General features: G+C 43.4%; 1 protein-coding gene across 4 annotated transcripts in view; it reads right to left on the bottom strand.

The window, feature by feature from the left end:
- Window positions 1-3,240, bottom strand: part of LOC140724922 (exocyst complex component 3-like) — a 75,907-nt gene extending 72,667 nt beyond the window's left edge. The window contains exons 1-2 of one of the 4 annotated variants that reach the window (XM_073039728.1): window positions 2,857-3,240; window positions 94-530 (exon numbers count right to left, since the gene is read on the bottom strand). In XM_073039728.1, the coding sequence (XP_072895829.1) occupies window positions 94-469 (376 nt within the window). In that variant the 5' untranslated portion in view covers window positions 470-530; window positions 2,857-3,240. Of the gene's footprint in view, window positions 1-93; window positions 619-2,856 lie in introns of those variants that run through there. The other 3 variants (XM_073039725.1, XM_073039726.1, XM_073039727.1) reach the window with 3 other exon arrangements.
- Between the last annotated feature and the right edge of the window lie 18,127 nt (window positions 3,241-21,367).

The raw sequence follows: 21,367 nt of genomic DNA, 5'->3' as shown, positions 1-21,367 counted from the left end.
TACCATGCTAACAGAAGAGTTTAAATTAGATCAATGACAATAAAACAAAACACTTCACTGTGTTTTACCCCCAATTAAAGTCGGTATTTTTACCTGACAAAGAAGACTTTGTGTTCTCAACTGTCTTATTTTCCACGCACTCTTCTTCTTCTTCTCTCAGGTTATTAGTTGTGTTTTCATTTGACATAACCTTTGTTACATCTTTGTCTGAAGATTTTGGAGGTGTGAAACTAAGTCTCCTCTTACTTAATCGGTAAATGTTTCTGAACAATCCACTCTGTTCTTTTGGACTTTCATCAGGCACTTTGGCCTCTGCATTGCTGCTGCTGTTCTCGCTGGTTCTGAAGGATCTTTGACTCATTGTATTTCTTCCATCTTCAATATCTGAAGTATTACCAGCAGCCTGGCGACCTGGTGAATCCTTGGCACTGGGTAATTTGTCATTTAACACCATTTCCGTATTTGACATTGTCTTGCTTTTCAGAAGTACTTCTAAATAGAACTTTTAAAAAATCAGTGCCTTTTCACTACTTAGGAAAATAAAATGAAAATGTTATTAAAATGTACTTGATTATTTATTTATAGTGATATCTTTAAGTCATTCAGTCAAAAATATTTTAAGTGGACAATGGTTACATTGAAATCCTACATAACTCTGGTTCAGTGTAGAGCAAGCTCAATACGATTACTTTGGCAAAGCTAGAACGCAAACTGTACATCTCAAAGAAATACACTCAAAATGCTGGAGGAACTCAGCAGGCCAGGCAGCATCTATGCAAAAGAGTAAACATTCAACGTTTCGGGCCAAGACCCTTCATCAGGACTGTACATTTGTCTGTTAACTTATTTTATATCAATGTTGAGTTATTTCTCCAAATTAGGTGCAAATATTACAGGTTCAAATAAAGGAAAAGTACGAATCAAGGCAACAAGAGGATGTCATATAATTCTTTTTTTTTTTTAAATTTTATTTAATTGAATTTTTAAATGATTACAAGTGTAGAAAAAAGTCATATAATTCTAAAGATTGCCCATTAGAATTCCTACTGAAATCCAAATTTTCTGACTTTAGATACAATTCAGGAAAAGTTGACTACACACCGTTACTATAGATAAATTTATATCAAAGCAGAAAGCAGTTTTCAAGAAAAAGTTAGAAGGGCTCCAGTAACACACACACAAAAAGCTGGAGGAATTCAACAAGTCAAGATGCACCCATGGAAGGGAACAAACAGTCGGCATATTGTGCCGAGACCTTTCACCAGGACTGAAAAGGAAGGGGGAGAAACCAGAATAAGGTGTGGGGTGTGGGTAAAGAACACAAACTGGCAGGGGGAAGGTGAGACCAGGTCAGTGGGAAATGGGAACGTGGAAGGTGGGTGGGTGATGTTCATTCCATGTCTCAATTTTTTTTAAAAATACAGAATGAACTGAATACTTAAGGAGTTTCTGAAAAAAATAAAACATTATACTTTCAATTTGTATTTCTGGGCCCATATTCAGGTGGCATAGCTTTGCATTACAGAACATTATGACGTGGCCCATTTTCTAGAAATGCAACCCCCTGGTGAGAGTGAGTGCACCTGCATCCTCATCAATCCCGTTAGTTAGCAAGAACTGGAAAAGTAATTGACCAATGCAAACATCAATAACTATTTGATTGTCTTACGATTTTCAAATTGTCCAGCAACTACTCGACAGTGGTTTCTAGCATTTCCTCAAAAGATGTCAAGCTCACTGGCCTATCATTGTTGCTTTCAGTGCAATGAACCTCTCAACCAATGAACCACCATCTCTAATGATCCTTGGATTTATCTGTCTTTAATCCCTAATGAGAGGTTTTAAAAATTTCCTCCCTTTCTTTGGCTTTGATTTTCTACTATCGTTGTAATGCTTTCAGTTTAATGTTTATTCAAAGTCTCTGTCTTTTCCTCAATTTCCATTGCAAATTCCTCTAAGGGACAACATTTAGTTGCTCTTCTTAGTTACTTGCAGAAGCTTTAAAAATATGTATCTGGAGTTTGTAGATATGCACATGCTGATACACGTTTGAAGGCTCTTATAAAGAAAGATTAAGATTGGTAATTGACGACATTAATCAATCAGCATGGTCTTTGTGGCATCTTTATTCTCATGACCATTGTGTTCAATGGAAGAGAAGAGAGAAGCGCCACAAATGAAAGAAAAGTGGATGAATTAGAGGCAAATCAGAAAGGAATAAAGAGAGGAAATAGGGGAAAAGGAGCAAAAGGGAAAAATAATAAGTTAATGTAAATGATAAGCAGAGCTGGAAGAGACAGTGACAGAAATTTGGGAATTGCCTTTAGTCCTTGAGGAAATGAAGAGTGTAATATTCTGATCCATGAAATAAAGAAGATGTAGGCTGGAGTTGCTCAGGATCAGAAACACGAATAGCAAATAGCCGTCGGCGATCGTACCCTACACAACTGTCCACTGTTCAAAGGCACCTGAGAAGCACCCAAGGTCAGTTTCGTTTGCCTACCTTCCCAGAAGTCCCCTGACTTTCTGATACCAGAACTTGAGCATGCAAAACTTGTTCGATAAGATCGCGTTCCGAGAGAAAAAACACCAAAGAACATGGCAGAAAATGCAAAACGAATCCATAAAAAAAAAAGAAAATGCTATTAATTTAGTTTAAAAACAAATAAGGAAGCGCACTTATATTAATACCTGAACCTGATGATACCCGATGCGAGTCCAATAATTAAACATTGAAGGCTTAATGCTCCACGACTTTTAATACTTTAAACAAAGACATTAAAGAAAGGGAAAGAAAATACAAATTACTTCTGTGGAGACCTGGTTTGGAGTTGACTATAATTGTCACATACTTACTACGTTATGCCGAATCGAGCACAGCTGCTAACTTTGGAAAACGTCAAGCCGTGAAGTAGCAACGATCTCGGCCCACACCGATCCTTGGGAATACCCAGATAACCATGAGCGACCACCTCAAAGACCCAAATGGTCACAACCAGTTCCACAGCGCAGACGTCAACCAGAAGTTCTGGAAGTCCGGCTGTTAATTAGAGTTCGTTCCAGAGTCCAGGCATAAAAGAGAGTCCAGTCTTGGGAGTCCAAGTTTAAAATGCCGGTCAGGGTCCAGGTGTAATCAGACTTTGCTTGGGGTACCGGTTGTTATCCACCGTCCGTCCGGAGAGCCTAGGTGTCGGACGAGTCCGTGAATTAGACTTGCAATTACACTTGCCTTGTGTTTCAAGCGCAATGCGCATTAAAAGAGGTAAATCTTTCACTTTCACTTTACCTGCCATAACGAGGCGATCGTATAACACTAATAAACCCGCCCACCACCGATGTCGCAGAGAACACCCAAGAAACTCAATTTAAACTGGATGTGGGTGCACAGGTGCCAGCGTGTATGAAGTGACATGGGACCCAATTAACCCGTGAATACAGAAGTGTTAAGTGATGTTGCTGATTAATATAACCATAGAGTTTACTTCTGTAAGAGTTGCTAACCACCGATTATATTCCATAATGTTTAAATGGAAGATTATTGAAGTCACTTTATGTCTTCACTTTTTGCGCACTTCCGTTTAATATGAATCTCCGAGTTCTAGTACAGTAAAGAGAATTTTTGTACAGTGTGTACTTACACTGGAAACCCTTCCTTTATTTTAAATGTATTCAGACAAGAGAGTTGGTTGATTGATGAGATGCTCCTGAATTGGTGCGTCAAGCAGAAAGAAGATATGAACGTTAAGTACAGCAAGTTGTTAAGTTTCTGAATCTACAGCTTGGTCCATAGAGACAAAATCTATACCATATTTCAGAAGGGATGGTAACTCAAACATAAGCCTGGCAGGAGCTAAGGATGCCCAAGAGACCAAAGATGAGGTTGTGGGGAAATCTGATGAATGACTGAAGAAGATCCAAAGCTTCGGGCCATGAAAGCAGAAAGATTCAGATTCATTTACTTAGCACATGTACATCGAAACATACAGTGAAATGCGTTGTTTGTTCTGGGGGCAGAATCAGAATCAGGTTTATTATCACCAACATATTTCGTGAAATTTGCTAACTTATGAAATACATGATAATATAGAAAAATAAGTAAATCAATTACAGTAAGTATGTCTGCAATTATACATTAGATTTTAAAAAGTGCAAAACAAATAATATATATAATAAAGTGAGGTTGTGTTCATGGGTTCAATATCCACTTAGGCACTGGATGGCAAGAGGGAAAGAAGCTGTTCCTGAATCGCTGAGTTTGATACTGAGGTACTTTAGGTACCTCCTTTTTGATGGTAACAATGAGAAGAGGGCACGTCCTGGGTGATGGGGGTCCTTGATAATGGACAGCATCTTTCTGAGGCTCCGCTCCTTGCAAGTGTCTTGCATACTATGGGGCAGTCCACAAGTGTTTCCACACATTCCAGTGACAACATAGCATGGCCCCAGTATTCAGCAGGACAGCACACACAACAAGCAATAAAGCAACAGCTGCAAAACAAGACTTTAGCCTTCACTGTCAACCTCTGGACTAGCTGATGATGGGACCCCAATCTCCTAGCCTGCTCACTCACCAGTCCCCGTGCATCCTGCTTGCATTGGCAGTTCCAGAATCCACTGACCTGACCCAGTCCGACATTCACAACGTCCTTCATCACACATCCACATCACTGGCTTCTGAGCATGGAGGTGAACACTAGACTCCCTTAACCCTTCCACATCCCTGTCTCTAAACGCCAACCTGATGCCTAACTCCTTCTCTGTCCCTAAAGCCATGCAGACAAACTTTAAAAAAACAGCTAAATCCAAACCATGACCTCAATGGAGACTGCTGCTCAGCACTATCTTCACCAAAAGGGAGAGGGAGAGGGAGAGGGAGAGCTAATTTATGCATTTTAAAAACAAGGAAAGCATGGCAGTGATGAATGAAAAGAATTTGGTAGGACATGGGCACAGGAGTCATAGAGCCCACTGAGTCAGAGTCAGCCATCACCACCCACAAACATTAATCCCATGTTTTTATTCTCCCCACATCCTCATCATCTCTGTCCACATGTATCCCTTGCCTACATGCTGGTGACAATTTACAATGATGGCAATTAACCTAACAACATGCACTACCTTGGCAGGCAATTCACATGGTCGCAGTAAGTATCTACTCTCTTAGCAACCTACTGTGCCACTTAGTAGAGCTGACAGCTGGTAGAGGTTAGGTTTAAGGCAGTGGGAACAATGTGGAGGTGTAGAGATTAGACAAAGCTAGGAATGAAATAGGTTGAGGATTTCAGCTTTATGGGTACTTGTGGGGTGGCTGGTTTGCAGCCAGTCAGGGAGAGGTATTAGGTGATATTTGTTGGGTTAAATGTGATCAAAGTGTGCTTATATCAATGATCAGTATTTGCCTCAGTTTGCGAAATGGTCTCACAGGAAGCACTGCCATGTAATAATGCTTTCTTATAATCAGCTCATTAAAACATAAAAAAATTAAGATTAGAATACTTGCATTTCTCCACTACTTGTTCATGGCTGACCTTTTACCTCAGTACCACATTCCTGCACTTATTGTATAACCTTTGAGCATTTTAATGTCTAAAAAAAGCTGCTAATCTCTGTCTTCAATATATTCAGCACCTGAGTTTCTACAACCCTCTCAAGAATTCCAAAGATTAATTACACTTTGCACAAAGAACATTCTCCTTATCCTTATCTTGATTTTCTACCATGTATTTGCAACCAGAGCAAATGTCACCTTCTATTTATTATTAAGCATTGTAATAAATATTATACCTTTCAATTAGATCTTCTTTCATCCTTCTAAACTCAATAGAGCATGGGCCTGGCCTACTTAATTTCTCCTCATATCATAAACTGCCCAGCCGAGGAATCAACCTGATGTACCTGCACTGCACTCCCCGCTTAACAAATAGATCCTCCATCTGTTTGGAGATAAGACCTCCATACAAAATTCCAGACACTGACTTACTATATGGTGAAAGCATCCCTTGTGCCCAAAATATGTTCTGAAAAGACCAACCAGCAGAAGGTTTCAGTGATTCATTCCCAAAAGCAACTAGGTCTTCTGATCACCAATGTCTTGCGACCTCTCACTACTTTTCACTGAAGTGTGTGTGTGATATTCTATCTACCACGCCCTTGTCCATACGTTCCATCTACCTCTATTGCCTCTCTGAACTCTCTTCAGCAACCAAACTGTCATCTAGCTTAGCGTCATCAACAAGAGTGGATGTACAAGTTGTGAACAATTGGGGCTGCAGCAGTCCTCAATTCACAGCCACAAAACAAAAAATTAACTATACTTAGCCTTTTTTAATCAGCCAATCATTTCATTTCACACCAGTTTAGTATGCATAGTAATGTATTCCCTAATTTTGCCTAATAATACATTGTGTGGCACTTTTGCAAAGGCTTCTTATGTTCCAAAACACCACATCACCTGATTTCCTCCTATTTATTCTCTTGGTTTGAAACATGATTTCACTTTCATAAATCCACGTTGATTCTGTCTGTTATGTAATAACAGACAATAATGCCCATTCCATGAGGAGGCAATATTGTAGAACAAATGTGGAACAGTGGAAGACATTCAAAGAAAATTTTCGTAGAGCTCAACAAAAGTATATTCCAGTTCAAAGGACAGTAAAGATGTGAGAGCCAGCCTTAAATAACTAAAGGAATAAAGGAAGGTATCAAACTAAAAGCTCATGCATACAAAGTCACCAAGAGTTGTGGGAAATTGGAAGATTGGGAAAATTTGAAAAAAATCACTGAACAACTATTGAACAAGAAATAAAGAAAAGGAAGATGGATAATCTTCCCAAGTTATGTCTCAGCAATAACAGATTTTATCAGCAAGTGTGCTGGGGACTGTGTAGCAAAGAGGACAATCTAGGTGTTTCCAAACCAGAAACTAGTGATGAACCAGGAGATCCATTCTTTTGAGAAGTCTAATTCTGCAGCATTCTAATCAGGTGATCCTGATCATCACGAGAAATCAAGATATGACCTCCATAAAGCTAAGAGACAAGACCAGGACAAAGTTAAGTGTCAGTCCAGCCATCAGCTATGGCAGGGTTTACATAATATAATGGGTTACAAAGTTGGGCAGCATCTCCAATAATAGAAAAGCCCTTCCCGATGAACTTACCACATCTTGTGCATGTTTTGAATAGAAGGGAATGGGTATTTCACCACCCAACATGACAGTCTCCAGTCCACCTGAATCTACAGTCATCATCATGGACGTAAGATCAGTCTTCCGGTGGGTGAACCCACAGAAAGCATCAGGCCTGGATAGTATCCTGGCTGTGTCCTCAGATCCTGTGCTGATCAGCTGGCAGGGATATTTGTAAACATTTTTAACTTCTCCCTGCTTCAGGCTGCAGTTCCCTCTTGCGTTAAGAAGACCACTATCATCTCAGTACCCGAGAAAAACAAGGTATCATGCCTTAATGACTTCTGACAGTGGCTCTAACATTTACCATCATGACGTGCTTTGAGAGGCTGCTCATTGCATGGATCAACTCCAGCTTGTTAGACAACCTCAGCCCACTGCAAGTTGCTTACTGCTGAACTAGGTCTATGGTGGACCATATCCCACTGGCCTATCCACACCTCTGGAGCATCTGGACAATAAAGACATACACCTCAGACTATTTTTTATTGACTACAGTTCTGCCTTCAATACTATTATTCTAAATAAACTCGTCACCAAATCCTGGACCCTGGGAGCTAATGCCTCCCTCTGTAACTGGGTCCTTGACTTCCCGATCAACAGTCTGCAACCAGTAAGGATAGACAGGAACACCTCCGATTATTCTAAACATTGGTGCTCCACAAGGTTGCATCCACAGCCCCCTACCCCACTGCCTGTGCACTCATGACTGAGTGGCCAGATTCTGCGCTAACTCCATCTACAAGTTTGCAGGTGATGTCACTGTAGTGGCCACATCTCAAATAACAATAAGTCAGAATACAGGAAGAAGATAGAGAACTTAGTGGCACGGTGTCATGGTAACAGCCTTTCCCTCGATGTCATCAAAACAAAAGAGCTAGTCATTGATTTAAGAAACAGGGGTGGTGCACATGCTCCTGGTTACATCAATAGTGTTGAGGTTGAGATGTCATAGGTGTGAGCATCACCAATAGCCTATCCTGGTCTAACCATGTTGATATCACAGCTAAGAAAGCTCACAAAGGCCTTTACTTTCTAAGGGTGCTGAAGAAATATGCTATGTCCTTGTTGACTCTTACCAATCTTTACTGTTAAAGCATAGAAAGCATTCTGTCTGGATGTATAATGGCTTGGTATGGCAAATGACCTGCATATGACCACAAGGAACTGCACAGAGTTGTCGACACAATTCAGCACATGACAGGAACTGGATTTCCCTCTATGTGCTCAGTCTATACCTTTTGCTGCCTCAGTAAAGCGGACAGAATAATCAAGGATCCCGCTCACCCAGGGCAATCTCTTTTCTCCCTTTTCCCATTAGGCAGAAGATACAAAAAACCTGAAAGCATGTACCACCAGGCTCAAGGACAGCTTCATCCCCACTGTAATCAGAGTCATGAACCACAGGAGTAGAGGCTTTTGCGATTATTTTCCAAAATCCTCTGGACTCTGGGCAGGTCCCAGGTGGATTAGAATGTCATGCCACCACTTCCTTCTCAATAAAAAAAAAGATGCAGACAGAAGGCAGGTAACCATAGGCTGGTTAAGCGTAATGTCTGTAGTTGGGAAAATGTGTGAAGCTATCATTAAGAAAGAAATAGTGAGACAACTAGATAAAATGGTTTCATTAGGCAGATGCAGCATGGATTCAAGAAGAGCAGAGCCTGTTTGACAAACTTACAGGAGATCTTTGAGGATATAATGAGTGCAGTAGATAGGTGGGTGCTACAGTTGATTTTCCAAAAGGTGTTCAATGGCACATAAATGACTTATCCATAAGATAAGGATGTATGGAGCTAGAGGTAATGTATTTGCATGCATAGAGGACTGGTTAACCAATAGAAGGCAGAGAGTTGAGATAAATGAGTGTTTCTCTAGTTGGCAGTCAGTGGTGAATGCAATGCTGTAGGGTTGATCACTAGGCCCCCAACTGTTTATGATGTACATTAACAAATTTCAGAAGAAAAGAACAAGTTTGGCATATCTGAGTTTGCTGACAACACTAAATTGAGTGGAAAAGCAAATTGTGCAGAGGAAGATATAGATAGGTTAAGCGAGTGGGCAAGGGTCTGGCAGATGAAGGACGATGTTGGTAAATGTGAAGTCATCCACTTTGGAAGGAAAAATAGAAGATCAGATTATTATTTGAATGGTGGAATACTGCAGCATGCTGCTGTGCAGAGGGTCCTTGGAGATCAAACACATAGAAAATCTGCAGATGCTGGAAATCCAAGCAACACACACAAAGTGCTGGAGGAGCTCAGCAAGCCAGGCAGCGTCTTTGGAAAAGAGAACGCAGTTGATGCTTTGGGCTGAGACCCTTCATCAGGACTGGGAAAAAAATGAGAAGCCAGAGCAAGAAGGTGGGGGGGGGGGGGGGGGGGAGGGGAGGAAGAAGTACAAGGTGGTAGGTGATGGGTGAAATCAGGAGATGGAGGAGTGAAGTAAAGAGGTTGGAAGTTGATTAGTGAAAGAGATAAAAGGCTGGAGAAGGGGGAGTCTGGTAGGAGAGGGTAGAAGACCATGAAAGAAAGTGAAGGGAGGGGAGGGGAGGTGATGGGCAGGCAAGGAGATAAGGTGAGAGAGGCAGATGGGAATGGGGGATTGATGAAGGGGGGGGTAATTATCAGAAGTTTGTTCATGTCACCAGGTTAGAAGCTACCCAGACGGAATATGAGGTGTTGCTCCTCTAACCTGAGTGCGGCCTCATCATGCTAGTAGAGGAGCTCATGGACTGACATGTTGGAATGGAAATGGGAATTGGAATTGGAAAGGGTGGCCACAGGGAGATTCTGCTGTTTCTGGCGGATGGAGCGTAGGTGCTCAGTGAAGCGGTTTCCCAATCTATGTTGGGTCTCATTGATATACAGGAGGCCACGCCAGGAACACCAGATACAGCTGATGACCCCAGTGGGCTCACAGGTGAAGTGTCGCCTCACCTGGAAGGACTGATTGTGGCCCTGACTGATGGTGAAGGAGGAGGCGCAGGGGCAGGTATGGCACTTGTTCCACCTTCAAGGGTTTGTACTGGGAGGGAGGTCAGTGGGGAGGGAGGAATGGGAGCAAGCCCTGTGGAAAGCAGGAAGTGGGGGTGGAGGGAAAGATGTGCTTGGTGGTGGGATCCCGTTGGAGATGGCAAAAGTTACGGAGAATTATGTGTTGGACTCAGGAGTTAGTGGGGTGGTAAGTGAAGACAAGAGGAACCCTGTCTCTGGTGGGGTGGTGAGGAGTTGAGCTGAGCGACATGGTAGAGATGCGGGTGAGGGCAGTGTTGATGGTGGAGGAAGGAAATCTCCTTTCTTTGAAGAAGGAGGTCATCTCATCTCAAATAGGCAAATTGAACGTTGGCCTTCGCTGCTGGAGGGATGGATTTCAGAGTAGTGAGGCTATGCTATAAATGTACAGGATACTGGTGAGGTCACTCCTGAAGCTCCTGCCTTCTAACCTGAGAAAAGTTACCCTGGCTTGAGAGGGGGCTAGAGAGGAGGTTCACTCGGTTGATTGCGGAAATGGAGGGATTAGCCGATGAGGAGTTGAGGCACAACACTTTCTGGAATTCAGAAAAATGAGGGGACATTAATGAAAAATAAAATGACGAAAAGGATCAATAAGGTGGAGACAGGAAAAATGTTTCCACTAGTAGATGAGACTAGAACTAGGGTACATAACCTCAGATTTGGAGGAATAGGTTTGACAAATGAGGGGTAATTACTTTTCCTAGAGTGTGTGAAGTTGTAGAATACTCTTCCCAGAGATGTTTCAATATATTTAAGATTCCAATAGATTTTTGCACTGTAGGGGAATTAAAGACAAAAGGGAAAAGACAGGTAGGTGGAACGCTATCCATGGCTTGATCAGCTTTGGTCTTAATGAATGGCAGAGAAGGCTCACTGGCCCAGTAGATCTACTCCGACTCCTATTTCTTATGTTCTTGTGCATCACTGCCAGGTAGCACTCAATTAACTACATTATCATCCAGATCATTGATATAGATGACAAACAACAAAGGACCTAGCACTGATTCCTGCGGCACACCACTAGTCACAGGCCTCCAGTCAGAGTGGCAACCATCTACTACCACTCTCTGGCTTCTCCCACAAAGCCATTGTCTAATCCAAATTACTACCTCATCCTGAATGCCGAGTGACTGAACCTTTTTGACCAGACTCCCATGCGGGACCTTGTCAAATGCCTTGCTGAAGTCCATGTAGACAACATGACTAGTACCACCACCCCTGCTCTTTTAATCCCTTTCACTCTGTCACATCTAAAACAGAATCCGGGAATAACGAACTGCCGCTCCTGCAACCAAGTCTCATGAATGACTACAAAGTCATAATTCCCAGTGTTTATCCATGTCCTGACCTCATCCGCCTTTCCCAGGATAAATCTTGCATTGAAATATACACAGCACTGGACACTAGTCCCACCGTGCACAACCTTTTCATTTCTAACTTTGTCTGAGGTCTTAGCAACATCTGTCTTCACAACCTTTCCACTAAATGTTCTGGCACTCTGGATCTCATCCCCTGCAACTTTAGTTTAACTTCCCACCCCCATGCAGTACTAGCAAACCTTCCCACTAGGATATTAGTGTCAGTACCTCCAGTTGAACTCCATCTTTTTGTCTTTCCCACTAGCTATCAGACAGTGATTTTTGTATTGCCATGTGCTCCTGTCCCCGCATCTGCTCGACTCCGGCCCCTGTATCACTGAGTACTCTGTCTCTCACCTGTTTCCCATTATTACCTGTATTGCTGCACCTGTGTCTCATTGTGCTCCACCTATCATCTGCCTCTCTGTTTATTGCTCAGTGTATTTCAGTCCTGTGGTTTCACCTGTTTGTTGCCAGATTGTGCTAGTGATTTTCTTGAGCCTTTCTAGCATTTGTATGTGTTCTGTGTGTCTGAATATTGACTGCCTGTTTCCTGATTCTGGACTCTCTCACCCCTTCAGCCTCCTGAAAGATCTGGAGCTCATCCAGTTCCAGCTCCAACTCCTTAAAGTAGGTAGTTATAATTTGCAGCTGATTGCACTTCTCAAAGTTGTAGTCATCAGGGACGCTGGAGGCTTCCCTGCCTTCCCACCTCCTGCAGGAGGAGTATTCAACTATCCTGCCTGGTATCTCTACAGTCTAACTGAGCAGATGTAATGAAGGGAAGGGGGGGAAAAAAAGCTTTACCTCAAGCTTTTTTTTAAAGCTTTCTCTGAGTGAAGCCTCAAAGAGCTAAAGCCTTAAGATTGTCACTCTAACTCTGTCCACTCAGGAACTATGTCCACAGTGCTTGCCCCTGCCTTCCTTTAATTTGCGTTTGCTAATCTATCCCAAATGTCAACTGGTTGCGAGTCAGAGTTTAATTACATTGTTGCAATCTGCTGCTGGTTTTTCCCTGCTCTGTTAGTGGATCTGAGTGAAATCACCTGGTCTCAAACTTCTGATGACCAAATTGGTGGCTGGTCAGAGCTCAATTACCATTTTGAGAGGACTTGAGTGTAAAAGCAAGCATGTAATGCTGAGGCTTTGTGACCCATTGTTCAGACTGCAATTGGAATATGGTGAGCAGGTTTGGGCCTCCTATGTGCAGGCATTGGAGAGGGCCCAGCAGAGTTTCATGGGAATGATCCCATTAATGAAAGAGTTAATGTATGAGGAGCATTTGGTGAGTCTGGGCCTGTGCTTGCTGGAGTTTAGAAGAATGAGTTGGGGGCAGGAGTGTCATTGAATATTGATAAGCTTTGATTGAGTGGGTGTAGAGAGGATGTTTCCTACAGAGGGGGAGTCTAAGACCAGAGGGCACAGCCTTGGAATACAAAGTTGCCCCTTTAGAACAGAGAGGCGGAGGAATATCTATCAGCAGAGGCTGGTGTATCTGTGGAATTCAGAGCCAAAGACAGCTGTGGTGGCCAAGTCACTGTGCATATTGAAAGCAGTGCTTAATAGGTTCTTGTTTAGTAAGGATGTCAAAGGTTACAGACAGACGGCAGGAAAATAGGGTTGAGGGGCATAACCGATCTGCCATGTTGGAATGGGAAGCAGACTGGATGGGTTGAATGGCCCAATTTTGCTCCCATGTCTTATGGTATGAAGGTGCTAGTGCACAGAATTGCAAGAGGCTGCAGAGAGTTGTAGAACTCAGCCGTGGGCACAGCCTTCCCCACCATCAAGGAAATCTCGAAGCAGTGATGCCTCAAGAAGGCAGCATCCATTATTAAGGACCCTCACCATCCAGGACATGCCTGCTTCTTGTTACTGCTGTCAGGGAAGAGGTGCAATGATTTGGGAATGTTCCTCACTGTTAGATTTCTGAATGATCCATGAACGCTACCTTATTACTCCCTTTTTCTGAAAATTTATTTATTTTTGTAACTTTGAGATTTTTATGTCGCTGCCACATTTCACTCGTGTATGTTGGTAATAGTAAATCTGATTCCTTAAAATACAAGAAGATATGTCTGGAAATATTCAGCAGGTCAGACTACACGAGGGGAGAGAGACAGGGTCAGTGTTTCAGGTCAAAGATCTTCTGTCAGATCCTGAAATGCTAACTCTGTTTATCGTTCCGCAGGTTTGGTCTGACCTGTTGGGTATTGCTAGTGTTTTCTGTTTTTACTTTGGTTACAAAAGTATAGTATTCTGTTAAATAAGGTTCCATGTTATTATAATAAATTAAGCTAGCATTGAATTACAAGGCCATCTAATCCACAGGGTCTTTGCTGATCCAAAGCAAAACAATCCCATCAACTCTATCTGATGCCTCCCACAGGCATCTATGCGAGGAAAGGAATTGTCATGATGTGGGATTTTGATCTGAAACATCAACAGCTGTTTTCCTCCCACAGATGCCTCTTAATCTGCTGAGGGATTGCTTGTTGTACCCCTGGCATATCCTTGGGAGGATATCATATCATCTGACAGAAACTCACCTGGTGTCAGTAAGAACATACAAATCCCACACAGACAGTGGCCATCGTCTAGCTCAAACCTTGGATCTGTGATGCTACATCAGGAAACGCTGTTTCTCTGCCACCTGATTATCTTTGCAAGGATGGCATAAATCAGAAAGCAGGTTCTGACATAGAAATAGTATTAGGCCATTCAGCCCATCTGCTCTGCTCCATCATTTGATCATAGCTGATTTATTTTCCCTCTCAACCTCATTCTCCTGCACTTTCTAATTAATAAACTATCAACCTCCACTATAAATATACCCAGTGACTGGGCCTCCACAGCTATCTGGGGCAATGAATTCACAGATTCACCATCTTCTGGCTAAAGAAATTCCTTTCCACTTCTGTTCCAAAGGAACATCCTTCTCTTTTACTCTGGTCCTGGACTCCCCCAGTATTAGAAGCATCCACTGCACATTCACTCTATCTAGACCTTTCAATATTGGTAGGTTTCATTGAGAATCCCCCCCCTCATTCTTCTAAACTCCATTGAGTACAGGCCGAGAGCCATCAAACATGCCTCATCCATTAGCTCTTTCATTCCTGGGATGATTTTCATAAACCTCCTCCGGACCCTCTCCAATGCCAGCACAGCCTTTCTTAGATATTGGGCCTAAAGCTGCTTACAATGTAGTCTGATAAATGCCTTATAAAGCCTCAGTATTATATCCTTCCATTTATATCCTAGTCCTCTTGAAATGAGGATCCTTCCTACTACTGATTCAAGTTGCAAGTTAACCTTGAGGGAATCCTGCACAAGGAGTCCCAAGCCCCTTTGCACCTCTAATTTCTGAATTCAATCCCCATTTAGAAAATAGTCTACCCTTTTTTCCTTTGACCAAGATGCATGACCATATACTTCCCTACACTATATTCCATCTCTTTCTTTGTATATTTTCTCAATTGGTCCAAGTCCTCCTGCAGACTTCCTACTTCCTCAACACTACATGCCCCTCCACCAGACTTTGTATCATCTTCAGACTTAACCATAAAGCCATCAATTCCATCAGCCAGATTATTAACATATAACAAAAAAGAGCACTGTCTCCTGTGGAACTCCACTAGTCACTAGAAACCAATCAGAAAACACTTTTAAAAAAAATTCACACTCTTTGCCCTTTGCCAGTCTCTCAGTCTTCTGTCCGTGCTAGTATTTTACTGTAATGTCAGGGTGCCTACCTTTCAGTTCGACTTATTTTACAATTCACCCTGATGAAGTGCCATGGAGAATCTCTTACTAACTTTCCTTCAGAAAGCATCCTGCCAGGTATCTAAACAGGAATGTGTGTGTTATATTGAGCATCTAATTTAGGATACATCACCTTGTTTCCTGCTTTTCTATTTAAAGCAATGTTTCCTTTTAGGGTCTTCCCTGTCCACATACAGTGACAAAATTCAGTGAGCTGAACAAAATTCAGAAACCTTATTTGGGGGAAATAGGAAGAAAGTTTGGGTTTTTCAGGGTGGATTAATTGAAGTAAGCAAACTTAACAAGGTGATCGGTTCAGCTCAAAAGATTACGGCGTTTGATACAAGGGGGTTAAATTGCTCCACTCATGATGGGTTGCACTTATGCGAATCAACTATTATCGAAGACTATTCCTTATTATGATTATCACTTCTCAAAAAAAGTCCACATTATCCCACAGCCTAGTGTCCTGAGGCCCTGCTTGAGGAATTGAATTTATTATTGAGCTGATTGCATATTGGAAACAGTGGAAGCATTTTGTGCTTGCTTTGAATCTATGTCCACACTGAGAAATGTGCCCATTTAGATTTTAACACCTAGAAGGCCTGCAGAGCTCAAGGACTGTTTCCAGGCAAGTAACCTCTTCCTCAATGTGAACAAGATCAAGGAAATGGTTATTGACTTCAGGAGAACCTGCATCATTCACAACCCTCTTTACATCGGCAGAATAGCAGTGAAAACTGCGAGCGGTTTCAAATTCCTGGGAGTGCACATCTTGCTCAACTTCTTATTGTCCCAGAACACATTCTACACAATCAGGAAAGCTCACCAATGCCTCTACTTTCTGAGGAGGCTGAAAAGAGTTGGACTATGCAGATCAATACTCGTGAGCTTCGACAGATGCACGGAAGAGAGCATCCTAACATTCTGCACCATTACATGGTATGGAAACTGCAGTGCCGCGGTTAGGATGCAGATAAAGTACGGTGCAGATGTAATAAGTCTTACTTCATTCATTTTTAGGGATGACTGAAATTGTTCCACCGCAAACTGTGATCCTTTGTCACTGACTAAGTGTTCTGGAACACCAGTCCTTGCAAAGTGACTTCTCAGCACATCAACAGTGTGCGAGGCTGTAGTGCAGGCGGTTGGAAACACTTCTGGCAAATCTGTAGCCACATCCACTACTACCAAGAAAATTGTGCCCATGAATGGTCCAGCAAAATCCACATGAATCCTCCACCAGGGCAATGCAGACCATTCCATGGGATGGAGAGACGATGCTCCTACATCTTCTGGATGTGTTGGAATCCCAAACAATGCACAGCAAGCTGCTCAATCTATTGACCTGTTCCAGGCCACCAGACAAGGCTTCGAGCCAGTGCCTTCATTTTGATCGTACCTAGATGACCGGCATGTAGCCCCTCCAACACTTTAGCTCTCAGCTGGGGTGGTACAACAACTCTCAATCCCCACATAAGGCAACCCCTGTCAAGGACAAGATCACCCCGGTGCTGGTAAAAATAAGGGAACTGGAGATTCTGCTGCACATTCCAGCTATTTTGGTTGCCATGTAGACCTGAGACTATGTGGGGTCTTTTCTGGTTTCCCTTTGGATCATCTCTGTCGTGATTTGCACTAGGAAGAACATGTCAAGAGGAAGGTTCTCTTTTGTAAAGTTTTCAAGTGTTACCTTTTCCAAGTATAAACAGGAAAGTCCATCAGCATTTCCATGTTTAGTTGTCCTCTTGAGTTTGATCTTGTAGTTACATCCTCCAAAGAACAGAGCCCATCTCTGCATTCGTGCTGCTGCTGTTAGTGGAACAGCTTTCCAGGACTGAAAATGGACACTATTGGTTCAGAGCAGTAACGAGGGTAAAAGCTCTTCCGTTCAAGTATTGGCTGAAATGTTTTACACCCCAAACCAGACTCAAGGTCTCCTTACGTCAACCTGTGCATAATTTTTTTTCTGCAGTAGTCAGAGAACATGATTCAATATCTATGGGACTTTCACTTCCATCACTCAGAACATGTGACATGACTGCACCTAAAGTGAGGTGTTACAGGCAAAGTTCACTGAACAACGTGGACCATAATGTGTGAGGACAGTATCTGACATCACCTTTTCCTTTAGTTTTTTGAAAGTCACCTTACAGTGCTTTCACGAGGAAATCTGCAGATGCTGGAAATTCAAACAGCACACACAAAATGCTGGTGGAACGCAGCAGGCCAGGCAGCATCTATAAGGAGAAGCACTGTCGATGTTTTGGGCCGAGACCCTTCGTCAGGACTAACTGAAAGGAGAGATACTAAGAGATTTGAAAGTAGTGGGGGGAGGGGGAAATGCGAAATGATAGGAGAAGACCGGAGGGGGTGGGATGAAGCTAAGAGCTGGAAAGGTGATTGGTGAAAGTGATAGAGCTGGAGAAGGGAAAGGATCATGGGACGGGAGGCCTCGGGAGAAAGAAAAGGGTGGGGGGAAGCACCAGAGGGAGATGGAGAACAGGCAGAGTGATGGGCAGAGAGAGAAAAAAAAAACAACAGCAACAACAACTAAATATGTCAGGGATGGGGTAAGAAGGGGAGGAGGGGCATTAATGGAAATTAGAGAAGTCAATGTTCATGCCATCAGGTTGGACGCAGACTGGGAGACCGTTTCGCTGAACACCTACGCTCGGTCCGCCAGAGAAAGCAGGATCTCCCAGTGGCCACACATTTTAATTCCACGTCCCATTCCCATTCTGATATGTCTATCCATGGCCTCCTCTACTGTCAAAATGAATCCAAACTCAGGTTGGAGGAACAACACCTTATATACCGGCTGGGTAGCCTCCAACCTGATGGCATGAACATTGACTTCTCTAATTTCCATTAATGCCCCTCCTCCCCTTCTTACCCCATCCCTGACATATTTAGTTGTTGTTGTTGTTGTGTTTTTTCTCTCTCTGTCCATCACTCTGCCTGTTCTCCATCTTCCTCTGGTGCTTCCCCCGCCCCCCCCTTTTCTTTCTCCCGAGGCCTCCCGTCCCATGATCCTTTCCCTTCTCCAGCTCTGTATCACTTTCACCAATCATCTTTCCAGCTCTTAGCTTCATCCCACCCCCCCGGTCTTCTCATATCATTTTGCATTTCCCCCTCCCCCCACTACTTTCAAATCTCTTACTATCTCTCCTTTCAGTTAGTCCTGACGAAGGGTCTTGGCCGGAAACGTCAACAGTGCTTCTCCCTATAGATGCTGCCTGGCCTGCTGTGTTCCACCAGCATTTTGTGTGTGTTGTTACATTGCTTTGTCCATTACCATTTCTTCCAGATCTGTAGTAATGAGTTCAAGGGGTGAAGCACAGTCGCCAGGTTTGGCAGGAACTGATTGTCGTAATTGACAAATCTTAAAAAAGGACTACAACTGTGACGTGTTCTTTGGCCGCCACGGCTCTTCATTCGTGGAACACCCTTCTGTAGATTGAAAATGGCCACCTGTGGTTGATGAGCAGTAACGAGGGTAAACTCTCTAACATGCAAGTACTGGTTGAAGTGTTTTACACCCCAAACCGACCCAAAGCCTCCCTGTCAATCTGTATGTAACCTTTTTCTGCAGTGGTCAGGCAACGTGGTGTTCCATCACTCATAACGTGTCATGACTGCGGGGACACCATAAGGTGAGATGTCACAGGCAAGATTCACTAGATGATCTGGATCACAATGTGTGAGTACAGTGTCTGTTGTCACCATTTCCTTTACCGTTTTAAAAGCCACCTCACGTTGCTCTGTCCATTACCATTTATTCCCAATCTAGTAATGAGTTCAAGGGGCGTAGCTTGGTAGCCAGATTTGGCAGGAACCTGTTATAGTAACTGACAAACCCTAAAAAGGACAGCAACTGTGACAAATCCTTTGGTGTTGGGGCATCCACCACTGCTTGAATTTTCTCAGGATATTTGTGTAATCCTTGTGCATCAAAGGTGAGACCACAGCGTCAGTACATTCGGATATGGCCCAAGTATGGGGAGGGAGACTCTGACGCGGGTCGCTAGTTCACAGACCTTAATGCAAATAGTATTTTAAGGGGAAAAAACATTAAATGTTAGGCCAAACAGGGTTGTTAACTAAAACTCTCAAATGGAAAACTAAATTCCAACACTGTGGCTGAAAGTAATATAAAATGAATGTAGGGTTGTCAATAATATTAATTGTAATGTTAATTGTTAAGGTTGACAACATGGTTGCTCTGTAATGTTAACTGCTGGGGTGAGGGGTTCACTGTAGCAGCGTGGTTGGGTTATAATTAGTGATAATGGGACGTGTTCATTTGCTAGCCAGTGGAAGTCACGCTATTCTATCTGTATGTGTGAGAACTGAAGGGAATGTGCGGGCTTTTCATCAAGGAGGAGAGGAGAGGTCAGATGTGAGTCGAGCGCTCTGGTAGATCACCAGGAGTGATCCCAGCCGAGGGTCGACGGAGTCCGGAGGGGATTGATGGGTGGAAAGGATACCTGATTTCGTGAGCTCCAACGAATTGTTTTGTGCACAGAACTGATAAATTCACTGGTTTGGTGCCTTTAATGTATTTGTTTCTACTAACTCATCACCAAGAAATAATTATAAAGTGTAATCATTTAATTGTATATTGTGTACTGTCTGATATTTTATGTTGTGGGCTTGTACTAGGGGAGCATCACACAGTATCCACACCAATGCGATTACAGTGTTGCCAGGGTCAACGCCAGTTTACCCTAGGCGAACGGGAGCAAATTGGGCAAAGATGTTACACGAATACAACTCATCTTCATCATCAGTTGACTCAATAGTCCACTTTCTTAAACGAGGCCGAATGCAAGCAGGCAGTGTAACGTTGCTGTGCTTTGCTCAAACTTGACAAGCGTTACAATGAAAAGAAGGGAGTCAAATACCACCATAATGAAATAATAATTAGCTGACATGTGCGTATTCAGGAGCACAATTGTCAAAACTGCTGTACAGCTGAATCCATGATTGTGACAGGGCCCCTTTCCCTAGGTGCAGCTCCTGAGAGGCCACAGACCTCCGCTTGAGCAACTTATCCAAGATGCCCTTTGCCAGGATCCAAGAATGTTTTTCAGGACCATACCACTCCTAATCCACAAGGTACTGGACTCAACCACGTGCCTGGCCAGATGCCTGGAGGTGCTGCACAGTATGGACCAGGAAACCATCTACCAGGCAAGGAGGAGGGGGAGGTGGGGTGACTGGGGCCAGGGGACAGGTAGTAACTGGATTGAGTTTGGGAAACATGGGACACTGGATGGATCTTCAGTGATGCTGGTAGACACAATCTATATGACACCTTGTTGACAGCCTTTTCCACTACGAATGGTCCCACGTAGCGCAGTGCCAATTTGCGACTCTCAGCTTTCAGGGGAAGATCCCTTGATGCCAACCGATCAGCCGGCTGCGCATGTTGTTCCTGGGCCCGCAGCAGAGAAGCCCTGACTTCTCGTCTCCAGGTGTGCTTGTAGTATTGGATCAGCTGTTCAGCAGCAGGATCTGCTACATCAATGACCTGGTGACTGGGAAGAGAAGGGCAGTGGCTGGAACCCCTTCTTGCATTCAAAGGGGGACATACCAGTGGAGGACGACGGGAGGTTATTGTGGGTCATCTCTGCCCAAACCAGTTGGGATCTCCAGGATGTGGGGTAGAAAGAGGCAAGGCAGTGCAGGGTCATCTCCAACTGCTGATTCACTCTCTCAGGCTGGCCGTTGGATTGGGGGTGGAACCCAGATGACAGAGGCAGGCCATGGCTCCTACAAGTGAGCAGAGAGCCTTCCAAAATTGCAAAGTAAACTGTGGTCCATGATCAGACACTATGTCTTGAGGGAGGCTGTGGAGCTTGAACACGTGTTGTGTTATGAGTGTGACAGTGTCACGAGCTTAGGGAGGTCAATGAAGTGGGCAGCCTTGGAAAATCGATCCACAGACCAAAATGATGGTGTTTTCCTTGGATGGAGGCAGCCCAATGATGAAATCCACCTGGGCCTGGATCCGACTTTTGGGCGACCCTCACCTC

The sequence above is a fragment of the Hemitrygon akajei genome, chromosome 3 (assembly GCF_048418815.1).
Source record: "Hemitrygon akajei chromosome 3, sHemAka1.3, whole genome shotgun sequence".
Taxonomy (NCBI): Eukaryota; Metazoa; Chordata; class Chondrichthyes; order Myliobatiformes; family Dasyatidae; genus Hemitrygon; species Hemitrygon akajei.
This window is presented reverse-complemented; position numbering and strand designations above follow the sequence as displayed.